This window comes from Cyclopterus lumpus, chromosome 22 (genome assembly GCF_009769545.1).
Source record: "Cyclopterus lumpus isolate fCycLum1 chromosome 22, fCycLum1.pri, whole genome shotgun sequence".
Taxonomy (NCBI): domain Eukaryota; kingdom Metazoa; phylum Chordata; class Actinopteri; order Perciformes; family Cyclopteridae; genus Cyclopterus; species Cyclopterus lumpus.
The window spans coordinates 12,429,283-12,451,448 of record NC_046987.1 but is presented as its reverse complement, the minus strand read 5'-3'; the positions used below and the strand labels follow the sequence as shown (position 1 = coordinate 12,451,448).

The 22,166-nt window shown below is 43.6% G+C and overlaps 2 protein-coding genes across 2 annotated transcripts; one reads left to right on the top strand and one right to left on the bottom strand.

Annotated features, from left to right (window-relative positions):
- Nucleotides 1-13,955: 13,955 nt before the first annotated feature.
- cmpk2 (cytidine monophosphate (UMP-CMP) kinase 2, mitochondrial) lies at nucleotides 13,956-18,066 on the bottom strand. Its single transcript, XM_034525633.1, has 5 exons — nucleotides 17,382-18,066; nucleotides 16,980-17,094; nucleotides 16,398-16,599; nucleotides 15,979-16,212; nucleotides 13,956-14,617 (listed from the first exon to the last, which is right to left on the bottom strand). Exons 1-5 carry the CDS (start codon nucleotides 17,970-17,972, stop codon nucleotides 14,497-14,499), a joined length of 1,263 nt encoding a protein of 420 aa, XP_034381524.1. The 5' UTR covers nucleotides 17,973-18,066; the 3' UTR covers nucleotides 13,956-14,496.
- A 662-nt stretch (nucleotides 18,067-18,728) lies between these two features.
- rsad2 (radical S-adenosyl methionine domain containing 2) lies at nucleotides 18,729-21,315 on the top strand. Its single transcript, XM_034563028.1, has 6 exons — nucleotides 18,729-19,146; nucleotides 19,234-19,395; nucleotides 19,664-19,893; nucleotides 19,981-20,130; nucleotides 20,771-20,803; nucleotides 20,931-21,315. The coding sequence occupies exons 1-6, from the start codon at nucleotides 18,828-18,830 to the stop codon at nucleotides 21,093-21,095; spliced, it is 1,059 nt and encodes a 352-aa protein (XP_034418919.1). The 5' UTR covers nucleotides 18,729-18,827; the 3' UTR covers nucleotides 21,096-21,315.
- The last annotated feature ends 851 nt before the right edge of the window (nucleotides 21,316-22,166 follow it).

The window sequence follows — 22,166 nt, the reverse complement described above, 5'->3', positions numbered from 1 at the left end:
TCCTTCAAGAGCAGCGAGAAGCTGTAAGAGCTGAGGTTTGACACTGAGCCACCGGAGACCAGCTACCCAAACCTCAACCCTGACCCCTGAACCACTGCAGGACTCCTGAGGCCGCCCGCGCTTGGAACACGTGGACGACATTTATTGTGCAGCAGAATTCACTGTTCCCTCAGTGATCTCATAAGCTGTATACGTGTGAGGACAAATGTGTGTGTGTGTGTGTGCGCGTGTGTGTGTGTGTGTAGTTTCAGGTCACTGTTTTTACAGAGGGGAGCATGCTTCATTACTGAAAGAGCGGTCTGGCTTACAAAGGGCCTTTTGAAGAGAGCTGTGCCATCGTTAAAGTTCACTGACTTTGACTAGTTCCACTGACTGCGGCTGATTTTGCCTGATTTATACAAAATAAACAGTATGTGGAGAGGTGATGAAAGAAAATGAACAATTGCAGACGGGGGAGGGGTGTTTGTGCATGCGTGTGTGTGTGTGTGTGTGTGCGCAGAGTAATGATGCGCTGTGTCTGACCGGAGAGTTGCATCCTAATGATGGATGGTCGATTAAAGAGAGATCGTCCGGCTCGTCCCCGGCTCAATGTGCTCTGTTATTAGCATGCGTATAAATGGATCATACCCAGCAGCCTCTTCACTCTTACTCGCTAACGCCATTAGATAAGGCATAGTCATGCCGGGAATTAATGTGTGTGTGTGTGTGTGTGTGTGCGTGTGTGTGTGTGTGACAGCTTTCAGTTCACTTTAACCCTATAAGACATGTCACTAACATCTCTCTCCCTAATCATAAGGGCTTTTTCACAAGTTGTGTGTGAGGAATGAGGAATGAGGAATGTTTTTTTGTTGTGACGTAATGGGCTCTTAATAAAGAGTAAACCCTTGTGCTGCTGATAGACAGAAAAACAGATGTTTGGTTTCTTTAACATTTGTTTGAATGGGTGTGTGTGTGTGTGTGTGTGTGTGTGTGTGTGTGTGTGTGTGTGTACCATTACTGGCAATAGTGCTGCTCAATTGTGTGACTAAACATCGTGGTGAGCATGGAATACAGTGTGTGTGTGTGTGTGTGTGTGTGTGCGTGTGTGCGTGTGTGTGTGTGTGTGTGTGTGTATGAGTAGAGGGTACACTCTTTGCCAAAAGGCATTTCCTAATTTACTACCTGGCAATCCTCAGTGTGGAGGAAGCACGCCATCCAGGGATGAATAAATCTTTGTAACATACAGGTTATTGCTCTTTTTATGTTGAAATTCTGCTTGCCTTCGATTGTTACAAACAGTGTTTGCTTTAACAACACAATCTGTTCTACACAACCGGCATTTGTTTTATGGACTATATAAGTTTCCGAGTTACACTCACGAGCAAGAGACAGACAGCGAGAGAGATATAGCTGAGCATAATGAACTGCCTCCCTCCCCAATAATCTACAAATTGACATCAGCACCATATCTAAGAGGGAAAAAAGTGAATTATGTAAAATGTCTGGCATTTTTCCGCCTCATATTGCTGTGGTAAATCATTAGAGCGCATCATTGAGATTGCTGCTGCAAACATGAATGTTTCATAAATCTCTGTTTCTGTAATTGTGCGTACATGTTTGTATGTTGCCTGTGTGTGTGTGTGTGTGTGTGTGTGTGTGTGTGTGTGTGTGTGTGTGTGTGTGTGTGTGTGTGTATCATTAGACTAAACTCTAGTCTCAGCGAACCTTCCTTAATGATGCTGACGTGTCTGCCCATTTGGGGTCACTCTGCCAATTTGGGAGCTCTTTTCTGGGACATTTTGAGTGTCTCACAAGAGCTACCAGCAATTTCTTCCTGTAATCTTCAATTGAAGCATTTCACATTTTTCCCAGAATGCTCTGTAGTACTAATAACAAATAAAACAAGGCTGACGCGCTTGACGACATTTGAACTTTGCCTCACCCTCTGTATCTTTCATTACTCTAATATCTGCAGGTCTTATCCCAACACGTCCTAACGTGTGAGTGAAATGTCCATGACAGGTAGCCAACCATTCTGTGCCGGACAAATACATGAAATGGGACATAACCTTTTGGACATATAGTAAGCTAGAAGGCCTATCTAGTTTACAGCCACAAGCAGCAGGCCAGGACCGCCGATTGGCATGCATGTCAAGTTAAATATGAGCTGTGCCTCCTGACACAACCCAACAGCTCACACGTGTGTGTTCTCGTGTGGCAAGGCAAGTGCTGTTAAGGCAGGTTTCCCAGTGTGTGTGTGTGTGTGTGTGTGTGTGGTTGTGTGTGTTGGGATTGTAGGACAGAAGATAGGACTTTAGAGAAGAAAAGGGCTGGTGAGGAAGGTAAAGGGAGGGTGAAGGGCAGTAATGGGGTCAACCTCAAAGGTGAAGGCTATAATCCATCAGTAACCTTTCCTCCCACATACAGCCATGTGCAGAGTATGCATCTGTGCACGCACCTCAACACACTCACACTGACGTACACACTCTCACGTAACCCCAGCATCGAACTCCCAGCCCGCCTATTGTCGTTTGATGAAAACCAGAATGCCCCTCCAGATCACACAAATCCCCCTTTAACTTTCCAACATCTTTAGCATTTTAAGCCAAACTGTGTCTGTGTTGACAATATTTAATACCCAGGGTTTACCCTCAGAGTTCAACAAAGAATTTAGCCCGTGATGCCATCTCACTGTTGGTTTACACAAGCTTTTGATGGATACCCCTGAATCTATTAACCAGCTGTGTACTCTAGGTGTAGCTGCAGCCTCTGGAGTGCTACATCACTCTTTAGTGCTCTGTAGTTTCATGTTAATTGTACCAGGCTCCGTCTTGGTGCCAGCTGGAATGGATGGAATATCCCAAGCTGTCATCATCAGGTTGTTCTTAAGCCCCCAAAACCCAGAGTGATCATACTCTGCACTTTATTACTGAGATGAAAATGCTCAAATGTTTGCTTCTTTCTTCTTCATTCACCAAATGAGATGTCCAACAAGTACACCCAGCTGAGATCTGTAACACAGCGATGCCAGAATCAGTGTAAAGCCTCTAAGATCACGGTTTAAATTACATTTTTAACACCGATCCCCTCTTTTCCCTTTAACAGCAAACTAAAGAGAATAACCCAAGATTGTTCGATGCTGTTGGAATAATTAATTTTCCCGTGGTTGCCACATTGCTTAAAGGGTGTACAGGCACTGAAACTTGGCTGGCCTTACAAGTGAGAGGAATGAGAGCTTTAAACCTCCGGCCAGGTTCTGCCTGGAACATGGCAATCTCCTTCGCTCACAGAGCCTGCATTTTTAATGAGAACATCTGCTCCGGTGGCCCTCTGGTGGAACCAAGGCTTGCTTAATCACACAGTCGAGCCCCTCAAGTCTCTCGCAGTGGGATCTGCTGCTCAGCCCAGTGATCAGACAGAGCTGGCCACTTCGCTCTGGAGCAGAGTTCTGGCTGGTGGGGAGAAAGGAAAGGGGGGGCGGAGAGGGCAGTGGATATTTGATGCAAAGAAAAACAACCTCATCCGTGTCGAGTGGAAGTTAAAACAAGACAGTCAAAGAATCTGAGTGAAAAGAGACAGAGAGTAGGGGAGACACAGACAGAGGTCTATTAGTGTAATTTATGTGCTTTAGCCTCAGCTTATTTCTCTCATTTGGGCCTCCATTTGCACTTCCTGCCCCAGAAAAGGGAGTTTTTCCAAAGCACTTATAAGACTGGTTCCAAGTTGGTGTATTCTTATTGCATGGACTGGGAAAATTATGCTTTTTCGAAAATGCTGTCATATGACTATTAGCTTACAGACATTGTGGCCTTTTTCCACATACTGTAATTGCAACAGTAAAAACCTGTTTTTATTACCTCCTGCTCTCTCATTCATATATTTCTGTGTCTGTTGTATGAGTTCAGCAGCATCAAAGAGTTTTGCCCACAATCAAACCACCATTTATATCCAGGTAACAACCAGGGCTGTAATGTACAGTTCTGCAGGAAGAAGCAGAAGAAACGTTTATATTGTTCTGGTTTTTAAATGCCAACAGAGAGATTTTTTAAGGATTTATCTGAGTGCAGTTTTGTGGACAGATCCATATTCACCGATCGTGTTCCCAACCGGGGAGTTTAAGAAAGCGTAAAAGAGTGTGTGTTACAAGAAAAAGGCTCGAAAGCTGCATATTGAGATGCAACTAATGATCCTATACGTTGTTTAATATCACAATCGTATTTCAGTTAGCTCTGTTGGTCCTGTCATGTTCCTGCTGAGGGTGGATCTAAAGTCAACAGTAAAGAACACTGAAGTTTGTGAACTAAAAAAGTAACACAATTAAAAAGAGATTGACTCACATCTTTTTGATGAAGAAACCCACATTACATTAATTCACGGAAGTGCAATGGAAGGATTTTTTGTGTGTTTGTGTGTGTGTGTGTGTGTGTGTGTGTGCGTGTGTGTGTGTTTGTGTGTGTGTGTGTGTGTGTGTGTGATCGAGTGAAATACGAGCTGCTGAGATGCTATGGAGACTGCTAGCCTCTGGTTGAACCTCCAATGAGGCCCACCTCTGCCTCCACCATCACCAATTAGATAGCACCCATAATGCAACCTGAAAGATGCACTGAGCCTGGTAGCTTTATAAACATCCTCCTGTCTGTGACGAACACTCACAGCCTCGTCTCCTCTGCTCAACTTTGTGTGTGAGTGTGTGTGTGAGAGTGATAGATTGTCCCTCCCAGGGATGCACTACCATTCTGACAATGAGTGTTATAGTCAATGTTCTCTCTCTCTCTCTCGCGCACACTCTCTGTCTCTCGCTCTCTCTCTGTCTCTCCTGACTACATTATCTTATCTGATTACTCTCTCAGCCGGGATGCTCAGACATACTGGAGACTGCAGTGTAATATGACATGCCTATATGACTTGTGGTTGCTACATGAGATATGCCACCACACACATCATACCACTGGTAACATCAGACCTGTCTGCTTGCCTCTGAGACCTGACAGCTTCATTGTTATTAACCATACTCACGAACCCAGGCACAGACAGCCGGGCATATCAATGCTGCAACAAAACTCTGTAATTACGCCATAAATCAAAGCAATCTCCGGCCAAGCTCCGACCAATTTATCTGCAGACGTAGACTTAATGTACACAGGGAGGTTGTCGTGCCCCGTGACTTGTGTACACCTCAGAACGGAATAAGGAACTAGCGACTGTGCGGCAATGAATGATGCCTCCTCCTCGTGCATTCCCCATCTTTTCAGCTGAAAGATAGCTTTCCCAGCGTTGGATCATAAAGTGGCAGTGAAACTGTAGCCTGCCATCAGTATACAGCACTATTAAATAATCCACAGTCTTTTCAGTGGCCTGTGGGGACGACGAGGAGGATGGTATAAACATTAGAGTCAGGAACAGCCCTCCAGTAAGCCTTTTTATGCCATGTGAACAGGTGTGAACTCTGCCTCTCTGCTTTTTGTTGGAAGTAATAAGAGACATCAAGTTTAGGATTCTGCTACAGGCTGCAACAACACATTCTCCTTGAAGTGTATCCAACTGATGGTCTTCTTAATGCCATATAATAACAGCTTGTGAATATCACCCTATAAATACTGTCTGAAATTTAAATAAACTTCAATGGCTTTGAGTGGTGTTGTTTGCATGTAGCTGACACACTTGCACCCTGCGAGGCGTAGCGCTTCATTGCATCAGACATGCTGTAAAGTAGAGGACTTAACTTTAAATGGGCCACCGTGTTGCACCAATCCATCATTCTCAGAGCAGTCGGACTAGTTTGAGGTCAGTGGAAAGGATCAGTTGTTTAGGGGGGGCAGAAGATCGAGGTCAGAGGGAAAGAGGAGAGGGAGCGTGGGAGGAGAGGAGGGAAAGTGATAGAAAGACACGTACCTAGCACTCACATATACACACACACCCACAGTGTAGATATGTCTCCTCTTTCCTCTCGAGATCAGTGTCCGGGCCTGTCACCAACTGTTTGATCAGTGCTGTGGATATTAGGAGATCAATTAGTTTCAAGTTTTTGATACATCAGAGTAAACTGGAGATTTAAATGTCAAGTGAGGTTTCTGACATCAGATTTAATGAACTCAACGTTGGCTTGGATTTAAGAACCAAATCTACAGACAATATCATTTCCCAACATTTTTCTCCCCGGCTTACACGTCCCCCCCCCCCGCCTGTCGTCAGACTGCAAAATAACATCTTCTTTTTTGTAAAGGAGATAATTTTCCATCTAATGTTCCACCATTTGAGCTCACCTCTCTTCATCTCTGTCGCTCTGTGTGATGGAGCCAAAGCATGCAGTAAATCCATTGCTTTTTGGCTGCCTCTCCCTGCTGATTTCACGGGGTCCTGGACAGCAAGTCAGGAAATAAAGAATGATGAGATGAGACAGGGTAAGAGAGACAGAGAAAGGGTTTAGATACAACTAGAGATTAAAGAAAAACATGTGACGAGACAGAGGGACAGACAAGAGAGGCTTTTTGGCCGAATAACATGGTGTCAGATTTTCCTGGAGAGCAGTACTGGGCTGACATGGCTGTAACAGAGGAATCTAATGGACCAGTGACTTTTCAAATTAAAATGCTGCACTGCGCATATTAATCACACCAAGACTTTAACACCCTTAGGGTGTTTCAGTTGCTTGCCTATTGGCGAGAATCCATGTGCTACCTCAGTGTGGGAGTGTAGATCTAGAATTGGTTTTGATTACATATTAAAAACAGTTTGATGGTCAGTAGTCTTACTCAAGATTATTACGCCTTTTATGATATACTGTTTTCCAATTCCACTACTTCAGAATGGAATGCTGTAATGAACGAGTGAGTGTGTTCATATGTGTGTGTGTGTGTGTGTGTGTGTGTGTGTGTGTGCGTGTGTATGTGCATCTGTAAGATAGGCCTAACCTTGAAATAGTATCTCTGCCTTTTGTTACTAGACTTCCTTCAGGGTAGCCCAGAGGTCAGCAGCCTTTGTCATGTGTTTTGTGATCACCATTTGTGTCATACTCTTTTGGATTGCTGGGTCATTGTGATAGACTACAACACAATAGCTTCACTTGCTCTGCAAATAAACTATAAAGTTGTCTTTGAAACTCAAACTGTTGCCACACTTTAGGTGTTGAATACAAACTAAATTCTAGACCAAACAGAAGCTATACTTTCTTGCTAAACAGCAAAACCAAGACTGTAGTAATTACAGGACAAATGCCTCTGAGATACTAGAATTTGGAAAATAAATCCCAGCTCTCTTACCTAAATAGTTCTCCCCCGTAAGTGCTTCTATATCTGCATATGGAGTGCAATATGCTGAAGAAAATGCATAGTACATGCAAATACATAGGATTTCTGTCTTCGGGCAAGATCTACACTATTTTAAATTAGCTGACTCCTCCACAGATCCCCTGAACACATTTCAGAAAATGATTTTTTAAAGACAACAACAAGTCATTAAAATGAAAGATCATTTTAAATTCACTGTTTATTCTTCTCCATTGCTCTGCACATTAGTTTAGGTGGAGAATCGAATACCTTCAGGGGCACTGTGTGTGTGTGTGTGTGTGTGCGTGTGTGTGTGCGTGTGTGTGTGTGTGTGTTTATAAGACAGTATGTCCCTCTCTCAAATTACTGTTAATGATGCATCATTCAAAACTCCTACACAACTTGACAGCATCATTCATTTTTAATAAGTGTATACTGTTTTCACCATATATTGCTACCATTCATACTATACGGTATATAAGCAGGATTGGTTTAATATTAAATCAAGTGCAAGCACAAACTTGCATATTTACTGTCTGTGACATCCTGTCATCCATGTTATCTGTGTTTGGAATATTGCTACAACTTTTGTAGTGTTGTATGTTTTGTTTTGGGAATTTTGTGTGTTTTTTAGGTGAATATCATAACAATGTTACCTAAGTAAACGTCTGCTCCGGCGGCTCTCTGGTGGAACCAGAGATAGCTTAATCACAAACTCCAGCTCCAGAAGTTGATTTACAGTAACAAAATTATAATACAGAGCCATATTAAAATGTATTTCATTATATTTCAATATTTTTAATTTTCACCCGGTGTCTAAATTTAGTTTTCCTTTACATTAATATAGATATTTCCACCCAAACCGCCCACTTAATATGTGTCACGCCAGGTGTTGAAAATAAACCTGCGTCTTTGACGAAATCAACTCATGCTTGAGCTTGAATGTTCTTTATAGGTGCTGAGTGACAGTTGTTGCCTATAGTATTTCTAAAAATACAACTTTTTGGAGAAGCACAACCCACCTCAGTCTAACTCAAACATGATGGTGCATCTGATAGGCAGCATTAATCATCGCCCTGCTAGAGAGCTATAGTAGGCTGCTGCATCTTGGCCCGGTGGAGACATCAAACGTACTCTCCCTGCCCGCCTGCCTACTGTTTACCCTGGAGAGACAGAGATGGGTTAGAGAGTGGAGACTGGCCTCTGGTAGTGCAACTCTCTGTGGAGTCCATATTGATTACACCTGCCACTGGCGGTAGCTGGAGCTGTGTACTCTGACAGCTGGCAGCACAGGGTGAGATGGATAACTGCTCCAGCCAGGCTCGAGCCAGCTACATCATCACCTGGCTCTGGGTGTTTGGAAGGCAAGATGTCTTTTTTCTTTTCTCCTTTTTGTGTCACTGGTTTCACCTGTGTGGAACTGTTTCTAAGTCTTGTTTCCTAAAAGTGAGGCTTCTTATGTTTCTGTCACTGTACATCATCGGAGGCTCAAACAGTTGACACTTTAACAATATTCTCCATTCTCCATATTGTATTCTACACATGGTCGACCAAAGGCTTGCATCCTACATTTTTATTAACAGAGACGGACATTGGTCGTGCTTCAAAGTGAGTAAGTATGTGACTTGTGGGAACATACAGTAAACATCAGGCCCTGAGGACTGCTGGATAAACTCTATTTAGACAGCAGGAGGAGTGACTTGTGGGAAGAGTTGGGAGCTAAAGCCAGTGTGAATCCTATTCCCCTGTTGGCTCGCAGTCCCCCCTGTAGGCTGCTGGGTATATGGTGTTGATTATGGAGATGAGCGCAGATAAACTCAAAAAATGTCTGCGGTGCAGTGAGAAGACTGTAAAGCAGGCAAATGCCTCATCTCTCTCACAGGAGAGCCAGTGAGTGAGCCAGCGGAATGGGTGTTGTAGAGGGATTCAGATGGCTTAGTCAGGATAAGGAATTGGGATCTAGCGGTATGTTTCTCTCGTTTGTGTCTCCCTGCCTCTCTCCCTCCTCTTGTCTCTCCATCACTATCTGTTTTCACACCCCAAAGGCCTTATTTACGATCCTTTCCCTCTCACACGGCGGAATGTGACAACCGAAATTGAAACGTAAGCCACACCAAATCCCTGGTCATCTGGTTTAACAAAATTCACTCATGAATTCACAATACACCCTCAACTTCCGCCAGGATTTGGTGCACTGAGTTAACAGCACTCAAATTAAAAAGTAATTTGATATACGACAGTACGTGGTGCACGTTTACAGAGTTGTCCCACTGAAGTTGAGCAAACATTTGCTCTGCTTAATGATTCATATTCCTCACTTTCTTTGTCAGTCTGCATTGTAATTTCATCTTTCCTTGCAAGCGCAGCTTCCCCCAACCGCGATGCATCTGTCTTTAGTCGTGCTCATCAAAGACCAGGGGCTCCCCCGACACCATTACAAGAATCCAGGATCAAGTTGCTCTACTTTTATTTGTATGTAGCGCTGTGTGTTTAAATATCTTCTTGCGATCTGAGAGCTCAGTGTGTTTTGACCCAGCCATTAGTTTTGTGGTGGAGAGCACACAGAAAACAGACCTCTGTGTCTCATGAGAGATCAAATCAAAGAGTCAGACCAGAGACGGAGAGTCAGTCAGTTTGGGTATTTTTGAGAGTCAGTCGGCCACTTGCCTGTCAAGCAAGTAGCTTCTCAGCTGTCTGCTGTCTGCTGATGCCAGATGAAGTATAGGAGACATGCCGAAGCAATAATGGAACTGAAACAAAAATAAACCATTTTCATGTATAAAAAGAGATGCACACACACAGCTGCATAGAACTTGGCAGCGTTGCCTTTGATTTATTCCTCTGGGGGAAGAAGGACGGCATTTGTGTGTTTGGAGGAGGGGAAAAAAAAAAAAAACATGGCACACAAGGAACATTCCAAGTTCGCCACAGGAAATCAATTTATTTGAGAGGGCAGCCAGGCTAAAAATAGGGAAGCCCAAAACAATAGAGTTGGAATTAATTGCCCAGATTGTGTGAGAAGGCAAGAAGGCCCCAGAGAGCCAAAGTTTGTTCTTGTCTTGTTTCATATGTGTGTTATGGAAATATTAGTCTGGTCTAGCTGTCATGTTGTTTTGTTTTTGGCATATTTCTGTGTGTTTGCAGCTGTCAAAACAGAACTGAATTCTCAATCATTTTCTACCCTCATATGACGACTTACCACTTGTCAACACTACTGCCAGCTGCCTTATTTGACAGGATATGATGATTTATCACAAGTTCTCCACAGTAAATAGACAATAACTGTTTTGTCACACTCCACCAAGTTCTAACTGGCTTTTCGGGGAGTGTGTGAGGGAGTGCTGTAGGGGCCTTATGGGGGCTGGTGTGCCGTTTTTAATGAGATCTCACAGCAGTGTTTAAATATTTAACTGTTCCTGGTGAAGCCTCCCCAACAGCCGCCAGGCAAAACTGGTGAGATTTCATGCAATCATCACAGACTATACAGCACCTATCCTCAGAAAACATCAGAAAATAAGCACAACCTGAATATATAATGGCATCCTGAATATAGAGCATGCTGTGCCTAATACCTGCACCTATCGGCAGAGATGCTGTCTTTGCCCCTGCAAATAAGTATTCACACACCATGACAAAGGGTGAGCATGATGATGAAAAGCTGTTGAATTATACATGTTTTTGATGGGATATTTTCTAAACCTTTTTATTTTTTCCTCCTGAACAAAGTAATTCCCCTCACATCTCTGCCTCGCCTTTGCCTTTTCCAGCACATTGTGAGCTTTGCTGTATGCTTTTTGACAAACATTTCACCACCGATCAGTTCAACTCCTACACTCTTCGTGTTTTTACATCCCACCGCACGTCATTCACAGAGAATGGGGCCGGGGTGTCTGCTACCACCTGCTGTGTTGAGAGGGAGGTGGTAGTGCTGTGCAAGCATGCGGTGTGTTCATGTGTGCAACGCTGGACGTGTGTGAGAGGGAATGAGGTTGGAGAGGAGATTGGGCTAGATTGTGTGTGGGTCAAGAAGGGGGAACAATTGTAATTGTGATCATGTACTTTCATTTAGTCTTCTGGATAACTAACGCTGAATAAAATATGATTGTTTCCTCCAAATGTTGTGTTTCAACGTCTTTAAAATATGCGGTTACTTGAGTAGGCTATTTCAATCGTGGGTTCTGAATGCCCTTCTTAACATTTTTTTGCAGTCACTCTGTTTTAATCAGCTTTTTCTAATCCAATTTGGTGCAATTCCTTTACACACCCGCCCTGGCAGTTGTTTGGGATGTTAAGGAGGTTGGTGAATATTTAGGAAAGACCTCAGATGGTATTTGAAGCTGCTTAAGGGAATGTTCCATACTGTATTTGGTGAGGATAGTGTTTGGGAAATACGTTGTATATCGGCCAGCTGGAGGAATCTGGAGGGACTTGAGCTCACAGATGAGCATCCGCAACATCCCCCTTCACCCCCCCCCCCCCCCCCCCCATCCACCATCCTGGCCACCTTTTCCAGCCTTCCCCTCGGCTTCTCTTCCCTCTTGTATCCCCCCTCCCCCAATACAGACAGCCCATCCCTGCCTGTCTAGCTAACTCAGCTCTCCCAAAATCCACGATCATATCCCGCTACTGCTCTGAGGCCCCACTGATTAAAGAGAGCATTATTAGCCCCTGATAACCTGCTTATTCACTGTGTAAAAGGTTGTTTATTTGACAGGAGATGTATATGGATATTGCTGTAGGGTCTTTAGAGTTTGGCAGACACTTGGTGCCAGATCATATGCATGACTCCTCTTGCCATGCCGCTTCATGTGGCTGCCAAGTGAGGCCCACTGGGGTCTTTGCCAAGGGACCTAGCCTACGATTCAACCCCTCCGCCCCCACCCCCAACACACTCCTAACACACATGCATACATAAAAACACCTTGTGCTTCCCCAATGCCCTCTCTCCCTCCTCCAACCTGTACCAGCCCTATGCCCTCCCTTCCACCCCTACCCCCTCAGTCTCCACACTCATTATTAATGATCTGAGGGACAGCTTTCATTTGATCTATTACTTAGGATGGGACGGCGGCTGCTGTGCTGCTGCATCCCTGCTGGATCTTTAATTATTTCATGGAGGGCTTTCCTCTTCTCTGCTGCTCCTTCTCTGTTGTGCAGATGAAATATTGAAGTTGAGGAGTGTAGTGCAAAGTGGCCCCATACAGGGCAAGGTGTGTGTGTGTGCATGTGTGTGCTGTGTATAGTGTAAGTGTACTGTATATGTATGTCTATGGACATGTGTGTAAGGCTGAACTCCTCTCGACGGATCCTTTTTTCCCCCCACAACTATAGTTTGGACTTTTATCTTGTAACTTCAGTTGTGAGGTCACAGATTGGAAGCAGATTGCATTTATTAACTTTTCCTCCACAAACCACGGTTCAACTGCGAAACACAAATATTCAGTGTGAGAGTCGTTGTTATTGTTAAAACCCCTGAGTATATCCTGACTATCTGACAAAAAGAACTTCTTCCATGTTTCAACATGCACAAAGCACTGTTAACAAATGTAAAGAGAATAACTTCAGTGCATGTGTAATGTGCTGTGATTATGGGTCATTAACGTCATATTACAGTAGTGTTTAGGGCCAGTCGTGGCATGATATCACCACTCACTTTGCGTTTGCCAAGAATAGCAAAGCATAACATCTGACTTGGAAATATGTCTGACACCACAGGCACACACAGCCTTGCATTCAGGTATGATGTATGGCGTAATGCCTAATTGCATTGCTCTCCTACTTCATACATTGTGGACTCTCTTGAGAGGCTCCTGTGTTAATGGCAATCAAAATTCCACACAGCTCTGTGCCACATTCATTTTGTGTCATACAGCACATACACATGGTCACCAGTCAGCGGAGGGCCTATGAATTCAATAAACCCTTCTGATACTTACCTCATGTAGGAATCCATACCCATAAACATAATGACACCTTATTTTAGTTTATGTGATTACATGCAATGCTATGATTTGCATCCACAGCACCTCTCCACTCAGTAAAACATTGGATTGCCGTAATTGGTAGTAGGAGTAATCCTTGCACTTATGTGGGGGAGCAATGGAATGACATTGATATACAGTGCTCCATTAATTGCCATATGAATAGGGTCTGCAGTGGTTGGCGCTCTGCTGATGCATCACAGTAAAAGAGATGGGTCACTCTGTCTTCTCCAGCCTGCAGCTTTGCCAAGCTCATAATTACTAAAACCTCCAATTAATCTTCCCATCATATAGGCCACATGTACATTTCCTCCCTATATATTTATATGAGTTACAGTATATGCTCTTAGTAGATGTGCAAGTGTGTGTGTGTGTGTGTGTGTGTGTGTGTTTGTGTGTGTGTGTGTGTTTACACAAGTAGGAGTGCAGATGTACATGTACTGTATGTGTGCACACTTGTGAGTGCCTGCGCCCATGAAGACATGGTGTGTACTGTACAGCTCCACTGTGAGCCACACAGGTTATGGCATCAGTTGTGTCAATATCACACTATTGAACTACAGGGAATCGCCATCTGCAGTGCACTTCAAAAAAGGACTTTTATATTGTAAAAAAACAACTTTGTGTTCACAGAAAGTTCATATGTACTTATGTAAGCACCCACATTTTGTATATCTTCTTTGGCTTATGTAAGTCGTGCTCACTCAAGGAGAGACCCCCAAACAGATACTTGGTTTCATTTTCTTTTAATTTGAAATGTGATTTTTTTTAAAGTATTTTATCTGAATGTGTCTTTCAATGTTTTCATTCTTGTCGCTCAATTGTATATTTTGAGATTGGTTTGTGTGCTTGACTAAAATCTAACTCACTGGTGCTTATAGAAATGTTATCATCCATTTTTTCTCTGTGTCGGTCCAAATACAAGTAATAGTCAATAAGTGCGGCTGCACTGTGTCTCATTTCTGAGAGGTCGCAACAGCAGTAACTGTAAAGTGCACACTTCTTCACGATAATTTTGTGTGTGTGTGCGCGTGTGAATATCAGTGCATGCATGTGTGTGTCTACATGAATATGTATTTCTGATTGTAGCATGCAGTTCTGGCCCCCGGCCATTCAACCTTTACTCATTCTGAAAATAATCTCTTCTCACTCCAATCTGGACACAATTCCTCCTGCCGGTGGATCCACAACACCTTACTGGCACCCAGTGGTGAAAGGAGGTACTGCGCCCACTTGATGCTTGGCCGACAGCAGGGGAGATGGAAAACTGTTTACAAGTGGCATTTGGCCCTAATTAAAAGCAACACTTGCTGCAGCACTTGGTCTGCAGAAGGACTAGCATCCACAGTGACAAATGCTGGGCCACAGATCCTCTGGTAAGCCGTCTCCACTCTGCAGACACACACAAACACCTCGGTCAACAAGTGAAGAGAATGAGCATATAAACACAGCAGACGACACTTTAAATTACACTGAATAATCTTTTCAGGACAACTTTGAGCATTTCGACTGCTCACAGTGTTGGTGAACAGTGAGGAGAGTGATACAAATGCACAACATGTGAGAAATTTAGTATGAGAAAACAACACAGATGGCTCAGAGCGCAGCCATTTCCTGAGACAAATGAAGAACAGTCCTCGCAATAATGATTGACCAAGTCGGCAGAATCTCTCACTCTCTCAGCGGCAGACGGTCAACTCCCACCATTTTCTAATTCTGCTGGCCCAACATCTGGCTGTCCCGTGTGGAAAGGCCATTATGTCAGGATAGAGGATGAATGAAAGTAGCCATCGACCTGTCTGCGAAGCGACTATCTGAGCAGGCAGTGCCTCGCGAGTTTTGACCAGCTTAATGGAGCACAACAGCTCGGCAACTAATCACCTGTTCTTTCTCATCAGCTGCTTCCCCCACAGGACGGCAATTGATTGTTAAGTGTTTGATGGATCAGACGAAGACTGAGCTGACCTGACTCAGTGGAACGTGCCGTACGGTTTGAAGCCCATCTGTGGTTTCATGTTTTCACACTCACAGAGAACTTTTTTTTTCACAGACTGCAGAACATTTGTCCACATGTCACACCGCTAAGTGTGTCTACTGTGTGTTTTTCTCTTTCTCTCTCTCTCTCTCTCTCTGTCATTACCCACTCTGTGTAACATACAGTAGTAATACCATACTGGACCTCAGTCAGATTAATATTGTGCGTTTAATGAAATCTCAAATAACATTTTAATGTACGACTACAATTTTTTTTTTCATAGAATGAAATCATTTAGGCCTTCAGTTTTATTGGTTTAATACATTTCAGTCTTAAAACCTTATTTTTCATAAAAACAGGTGGACAATTTTGATGAAATAGTTACAGTGCAATTTCCCTTGTTTCATTGAATAAGGAGTTTTCTAATAGTAACTGGTGGTATTAACGTTGTTACAATTTAAGAATCGTTAGAAACTAGTTTATTTTATTAGAAACAATTTCTTTAAATTAAATACTATTTTCATAATAAGCTTTTTTTCCTCTTATTTGTGTGAGTGTAAATTGAATATCTCTGGGTTTTGGACTTTTGGCTGCAGATAACAAGCACTTTGAAGACATCACCTTAACTTTTTAGGGATTATTCAAAATGTTCTGACATTTTGAAGAAAAAACAATAAATGGATTAATCAAAGAAGCAATTAGTAGATTCATTATTAATGTAATACCCCATATTTTAAATGACTCAAACATGTATCCTACACATATTCAAATATCTCACTTGAGTCTGAAAAGCTGGTTGTGGTCCAGCTCTTTCTCCTCTTCCGTCTCTCCTTGACCTCTGTTGCTCAGTCTCCTCTTCCTCTCCTCAGGCTCCAGGGTGAGTAAGACCACAAGGCTGGGCTGCAGCAGGTCACCGGGCCAACGATAAACCTCTGAACCCTCTGCTGGAAGGTTGCACACCTGACCACTCACTGCTGTGGCAATGGCATACGCTGCTGTGCTGTGCCAGAATCTAGGGACAGATAATAAATGGCGGATTGAAAGGTGAACGATGGATTGATGGATGCTCAGCTAACTCGCGGGGGGGAGTCGGAGGTGTTTAACATCAAATTGTAGGTCTGGATCACAGTGGAATGTATCTATCGTCCCCACTATCTCAAAACAGGTCACACAACGTCACAACAGCTGCGTCTTTACCTGTCAACAATGACAGGTGTCTCCATGCCCTGCAGGCCTATTTGTTCTGCTGTGATGTAGTTCCCCAGAGCGTAGAAGGCCCTGCGGATGAGGGGAGGCTCCCGATCAAAGCGGGCCCTCATGGGGGACAGACACTGGGGAGGTGACCGTAAAAGAGACGCCCCTAGAGCATCCCTCAGAGACTCAGTCAGAGTGGTTTTACCTGTGATGGGGAGAGGGTGGCAGGAAAGAATCAATCGCATACAACGAATAAACACAAGACTGGGAGAGTAGAATTCACAATATTTTTCTTTTGTAAATGTAATAAGGGACTGCAGTGACTCTTGAAAAGCTAAAACTCCCATCCCACCTCCTATACATGGTTGAGGGTTCATGAGGTTTGCAAAGAGTATTAGATAAGCTAGCTCTTCAATAAACCATTTTCACAGCGCTGTAACTTTCCTGAGGTCATGATACATGATATTCCATTAGGCAAAAGCTCACTGGCAGATAATGGCTTTAGCAGAGAACAACTGGCAATCGTAGCGAGACATCTATACATCAAACTGATCCCATATTTATGTATGAGGTAATGGTATTAACCTGTGGCATCCAGACCCTCTATGACAATAACAGGGAAGTCTGGTTTACTTCTGGCCTCCGCTCCGCTGGGCAGCAGCTCCAGCACAGACATCGCCTCTGGGATGATGTCACCACACTGCAAAACAGACACAATCAGTTTGCTGCTGCGAGAGGAGGCAGGAGGGAGCCATAGACTGCGGCGTGCATGAACACACACACACACACACTACTGTCGGCCACCTGGCACTGCTAGATAAATGGAGGCATTAAGAGCCTCTTTGGGACACACTGATATACCTTCTTCTACCACAAGAGCGCGCCACTCCTGCCCGAGTCCTGCAAGTGAGGCAATATCTTGACATAATGTGTTGTTTTTATAATTGTTAGAACAGGCAGGCCACGTCATAATGAGAGTATAATAACCTTGTTGAGAACTTCACGGGCCTCCTCAAAACTGTAGAACACATCAGAGTTGATGATGTTGAGTGTTGATGGGTGACACTCTGGCGCTTCTGAGGGTACCACATAGGAATCCTCTGACATGTCCGCCGTCGGGCTGCCTGCACCAGACCACAGATGCTGAGTCCACAGTTGACCCTCCTGAAGTTTCCGGTATGAGCACACAAACACCGGATCGCGCTGAGATAAATCCCTCAAAAGGCGCTCGGTCGGGGATGCGCTCTCCGAGTGATCTTTTAAAAAGTAGCCCTTTAAGAGGGAATCCCTGACATTTGGCACGAACGAGGACATGGGAGACACGTGACACGCTGGAGGCAACTCTCGCAGCAATGTGTCTTTCAGCTGCGCGTGACACACGGCGCGTCTGACTCTGTCGCCGCCGCAGACGAGGAGGGAGTAAAGCCTCGCATCCTTCCGCGCTTCTCTGAACACGCGCGGCGCTTCCTCCCCGCGGTGCTGCTCTCGAGTGGAGAAGTAGAAGTGCGCTCCATCCAGCTCCACGGAGAGCACGCGCGAGGACCAGGGAGCAACCAGGGACATGGCGCGCCGTGACATTTCTTTCCCCGGATCAGGTCCAACGACAGCGAGGCGTGACGTAGGCCCGCAAGCGGGGGGAAACGAAAGTTATACTGAAAACGAAACTTTGCCTCAGCTGTCAGACAAGTTAATAACACACTCCCCCTTGACTCATAGTTGTGTTTATAGACAGGTGTGAGCCTGAGGCAACCGGAGGAAATACTCGCTGGATGGATCAGAGTATTGGTGCCTCTGTGACATCTTTTAGCCACGTATGCACTTCCTCAGGTGGGGCATGAAGGGCCCCAGTTCTGTTTCAGATGTTGCGAAAGACTCGGGCATGACATAATTAAACGCACGTTAGCAGGAAACCCTTTTATTTATTTATTTAAACCTTTATTTAACCAGGTGAATCCCATTGAGATTACACATCTCTTTTTCGAGGGTGACCTGGCCAAGACAGGCAGCAACGTAAGAAACACAGTTACAAACAAACAAAAAACACAGAACAAGACAAGTTAAAAGAAACTAAAAGTTAACAACGTTTACAAACATGCAATTTGACTGATTTGCTCCTGTTTTAAAAGTCACCAAAAAAACACCTGCACCATTATATTCAACAGCACATAATATTATCCCATGGGACATTGAATGTCCTAATTCTTCTCATTGGTGCACAAGGACTACATTGTATGATAGATGGGACGCATCAGTACACGTCACCACCCCCCCCCCCCCCCCCCCCCCCGTGTTTCGTTTTCGACTTGAAGTAAACAGAAACTATCGAGTCGCTCAGCTGATGGAGTTTCCTTCTCCGTTTCCGAGGTTCGCCCTGCAGTCCCGTATATAAGACGCGCGCGGGTCCACACGCAGTGACACTCGGCCGGCTTGAGGATGCAGTTCTCCTCCGTGCTCGCGTCTCCGGTGCTGCTACTGCAGCTCTGCATCAACACCCTGCGAAACATATTGGCGAGCGTCTTTTTAACAGTGAGGACACCCGGAGCCCGTTGGGGAACAATGTCTTCCGTTGCACCTGTTGGCGGAGGAGAGGGTGAAGGGAGAGCCCAAGATGTGATGACTCCAACAAGTGTCAACTATCATTTCACACGCAAGTGTAATTACAAATGTGGATTTTGCTTCCACACTGCAAAAACATCATTTGTCCTGCCTCTGGATGAAGCCAAGAGGGGCCTCCAACTCCTGGAGGCATCAGGTACATGTTGACAGATTCTAAGTTGTTATTGTGTGTGGTGTCAAACCTCTTGCATGCGGTTACATTCATCATCGCTCTGTTTCTTAGGCATGGAGAAGATCAACTTCTCTGGAGGAGAGCCTTTCTTGCACGACAAAGGAGAATTCCTGGGGAAATTAGTTCAGTACTGCAAACAGGACCTCCAGCTCCCGAGTGTCAGCATTGTCAGCAACGGGAGCATGATCAAAGAAAAATGGTTCCAGAAATATGGTGAGACTCCAAATTAGTCTCAACTTCTGAGGGCAAATCATTTTTTCTTAACCTAATATAATATTGCACACTAGTTCGAAGCATATTTTTAGACCAAGAAGAAAAAAAGCATTTGGCACCAATGCAAAAATAATTTAAAGCATGATTCTAAAAACTATGCTCTCTTTCTCTCTCTCCCTTTCGCCCCCTCTCTCTCTCTCTCTCTCTCTCTCTCTCTCTCTCTCTCTCTCTCTCTCTCTCTCTCTCTCTCACTCTCTCTCTCCACCAGGTGACGATTTGGACATCCTTGCCATCTCCTGTGACAGTTTTGATGAAGCCACCAACCAGCGAATTGGCAGAGCTCAGGGGAGGAAGAGCCACGTTGACAACCTCCACAAGATCCGCAACTGGTGCCAACAGTACAAAGTGGCGTTCAAAATCAACTCGGTCATTAACACCTTCAACGTGGACGAAGACATGGTGGAGAACATCCTCCAGCTTAACCCGGTCCGCTGGAAGGTGACGGCAGACACATGTCATGTCATGTTTGCGTGTATGACATCTTGGCACACATACTCACCCTCTCTGTCTGCTTGCTGTGCTCAGGTATTCCAGTGTCTGCTGATTGACGGGGAAAATGCAGGAGAGAAAGCCCTGAGAGAGGCAGAGGGGTTCGTCATCAGCGAGCAGCTGTTTCAGGACTTCCTGGAAAGACACAGCAGTGTTCCCTGCCTGGTTCCTGAGTCCAATGAGAAGGTATGAGAGGAGATTGTTGACGGTTTATTTGTTTCCTTATACACATACATACACTTTCTTACACGACCATTGTACACCCAGTGAGACAATGTAGATCAGTGTATCTGGCTCCCTTTTTTTTTTTTTAATGAACGAGTGGAAATGAAGCATTAGTTTGTATTGTAGATTGATATAAAAGTGATGCTATGATCATTTACATGAAATTATAGATATATAATACAATTTACTTACAACTCAAATTAATAATACCTACTTCCAGCCACAATCAAAGCACTGTGCCATTTTCCTCTCCGGTTTTACAAAACCAGAATCCCATTCTTGTTTCACTTTGGAAACGGATGCACAGTGTGCTGGATATATTTGGACGACAGCAAATACATTTGAACACAAGCAGTTTTGTGACCATTGTTTATTTTCCCATTTGCAAACCGGGTGCAAATGTAGAGTGTTATACAACCACAGTGGTCAAGTAAAATGCTCATTGGACGGAGGCCCAACCATCATCTAGTGTCTTAAATAACATTGGAACATTTCTGTTGGCCGTTTTCTTTTGGGAGTGGTGTTAGCGTGTAAATAGTCTGACAACAAGTCACACCTAGGCTCACATAACTGAAGTTTGTGGTCTTCTTTGTCTTCACAGATGAGGAATTCCTACCTGATCCTGGATGAATATGTAAGTATCGGTATATTGTTTATGGACCAAACATAAGATTAAGATTGATTGCCATTTGCCTTCTAACTGTTCCATATTTAATGAGCATTTAAACGTGTAGCTGATTTCCTCTTTCTTCACTTTTCAGATGCGTTTCCTGGACTGTCGAGAGGGACGAAAGGACCCGTCCAAGTCCATCCTTGATGTTGGTGTGAAGGAGGCCATTTGCTTCAGTGGCTTTGATGAAAAGATGTTTCTGAAAAGAGGAGGGAAATATGTGTGGAGCAAAGCCGACATGAAGCTGGAGTGGTGAAAATCAGATTTACGTTCACTGCGTGATTCCACAGATACTGTACATGTTCTTTTTTAATTTGTATATGTGTTACTTTTAAAACTCACTACACTGCTTATGGATATTGAAAAAAAGTGTCAAATTCAAAGTCCAAATGTTTGCACTTTCTTCTTTTGATAAATAAATAAATATATATATAGTGTTGTATACATACAGTCTTTCAATACATTGTAAACAGTGATTTAATAAATATATTTATAATTAAAATAATTATGAAAAGTGTTTTATTTCATTTTGTTTTGGTCGGCGGTAGCATCCTAACGTCTCGTAAAAAGTCATTATCTTCCATTATGGCCAAGTCTAAAAGTCATGGGGTAAGATAAACAGCTATAAGAAAGCAACATTTGTTCATGAACAATTTGTTTTGTAACATTTGAACCCACGGTAGTCACGCAGAAACCAGTCCAACTGACTCTTCCAGTAGTGTGGAACAGATGCCATGCTGACACATGAATGTAATTTTAAACTTGTAATTCTCCAGAACTAGTTGAGCCTGCTGAGCAGTCCTGTCAATAGTGTTGAGGACCGGTGACTCCATGCTCCAATACTAACTACATTCCAATTGTTCTACTTTTGTTGGTAATTGGATATTTCATAGGGAAATTAAAATCATAATCTTAATAAAGGTGGACTGTGTGTATATAAGTATATATTATCTGATATATTGTTCCCTTTGAATATATTAGAATGTTGTCAATGAACCAAAATGTATACATTGCATTTTACAAAGATTGCACATCAGTCTTGGAACTGAGTGCTTGCTGGGGACTTGAGGACCCTGGAGTTCAAGAGAACCTACATTGTTTTAGCAGCTGATTTTTAAAGGGGACTTAAAACAAATCCCAATAGCATGTGGATCAAATGTAGTGATTGGTACAAATATAAAAATTGCACTATAAACTAAATTCCATTCACCTCTATTGCATTAGGGGTGTATTATTTGTCCAGGATCTCAACATCATAACAATATATATTTATTTATTGTATGTACAGTGTCTGTATGGCTCTCCGCCACTAGAGGGACACATATTT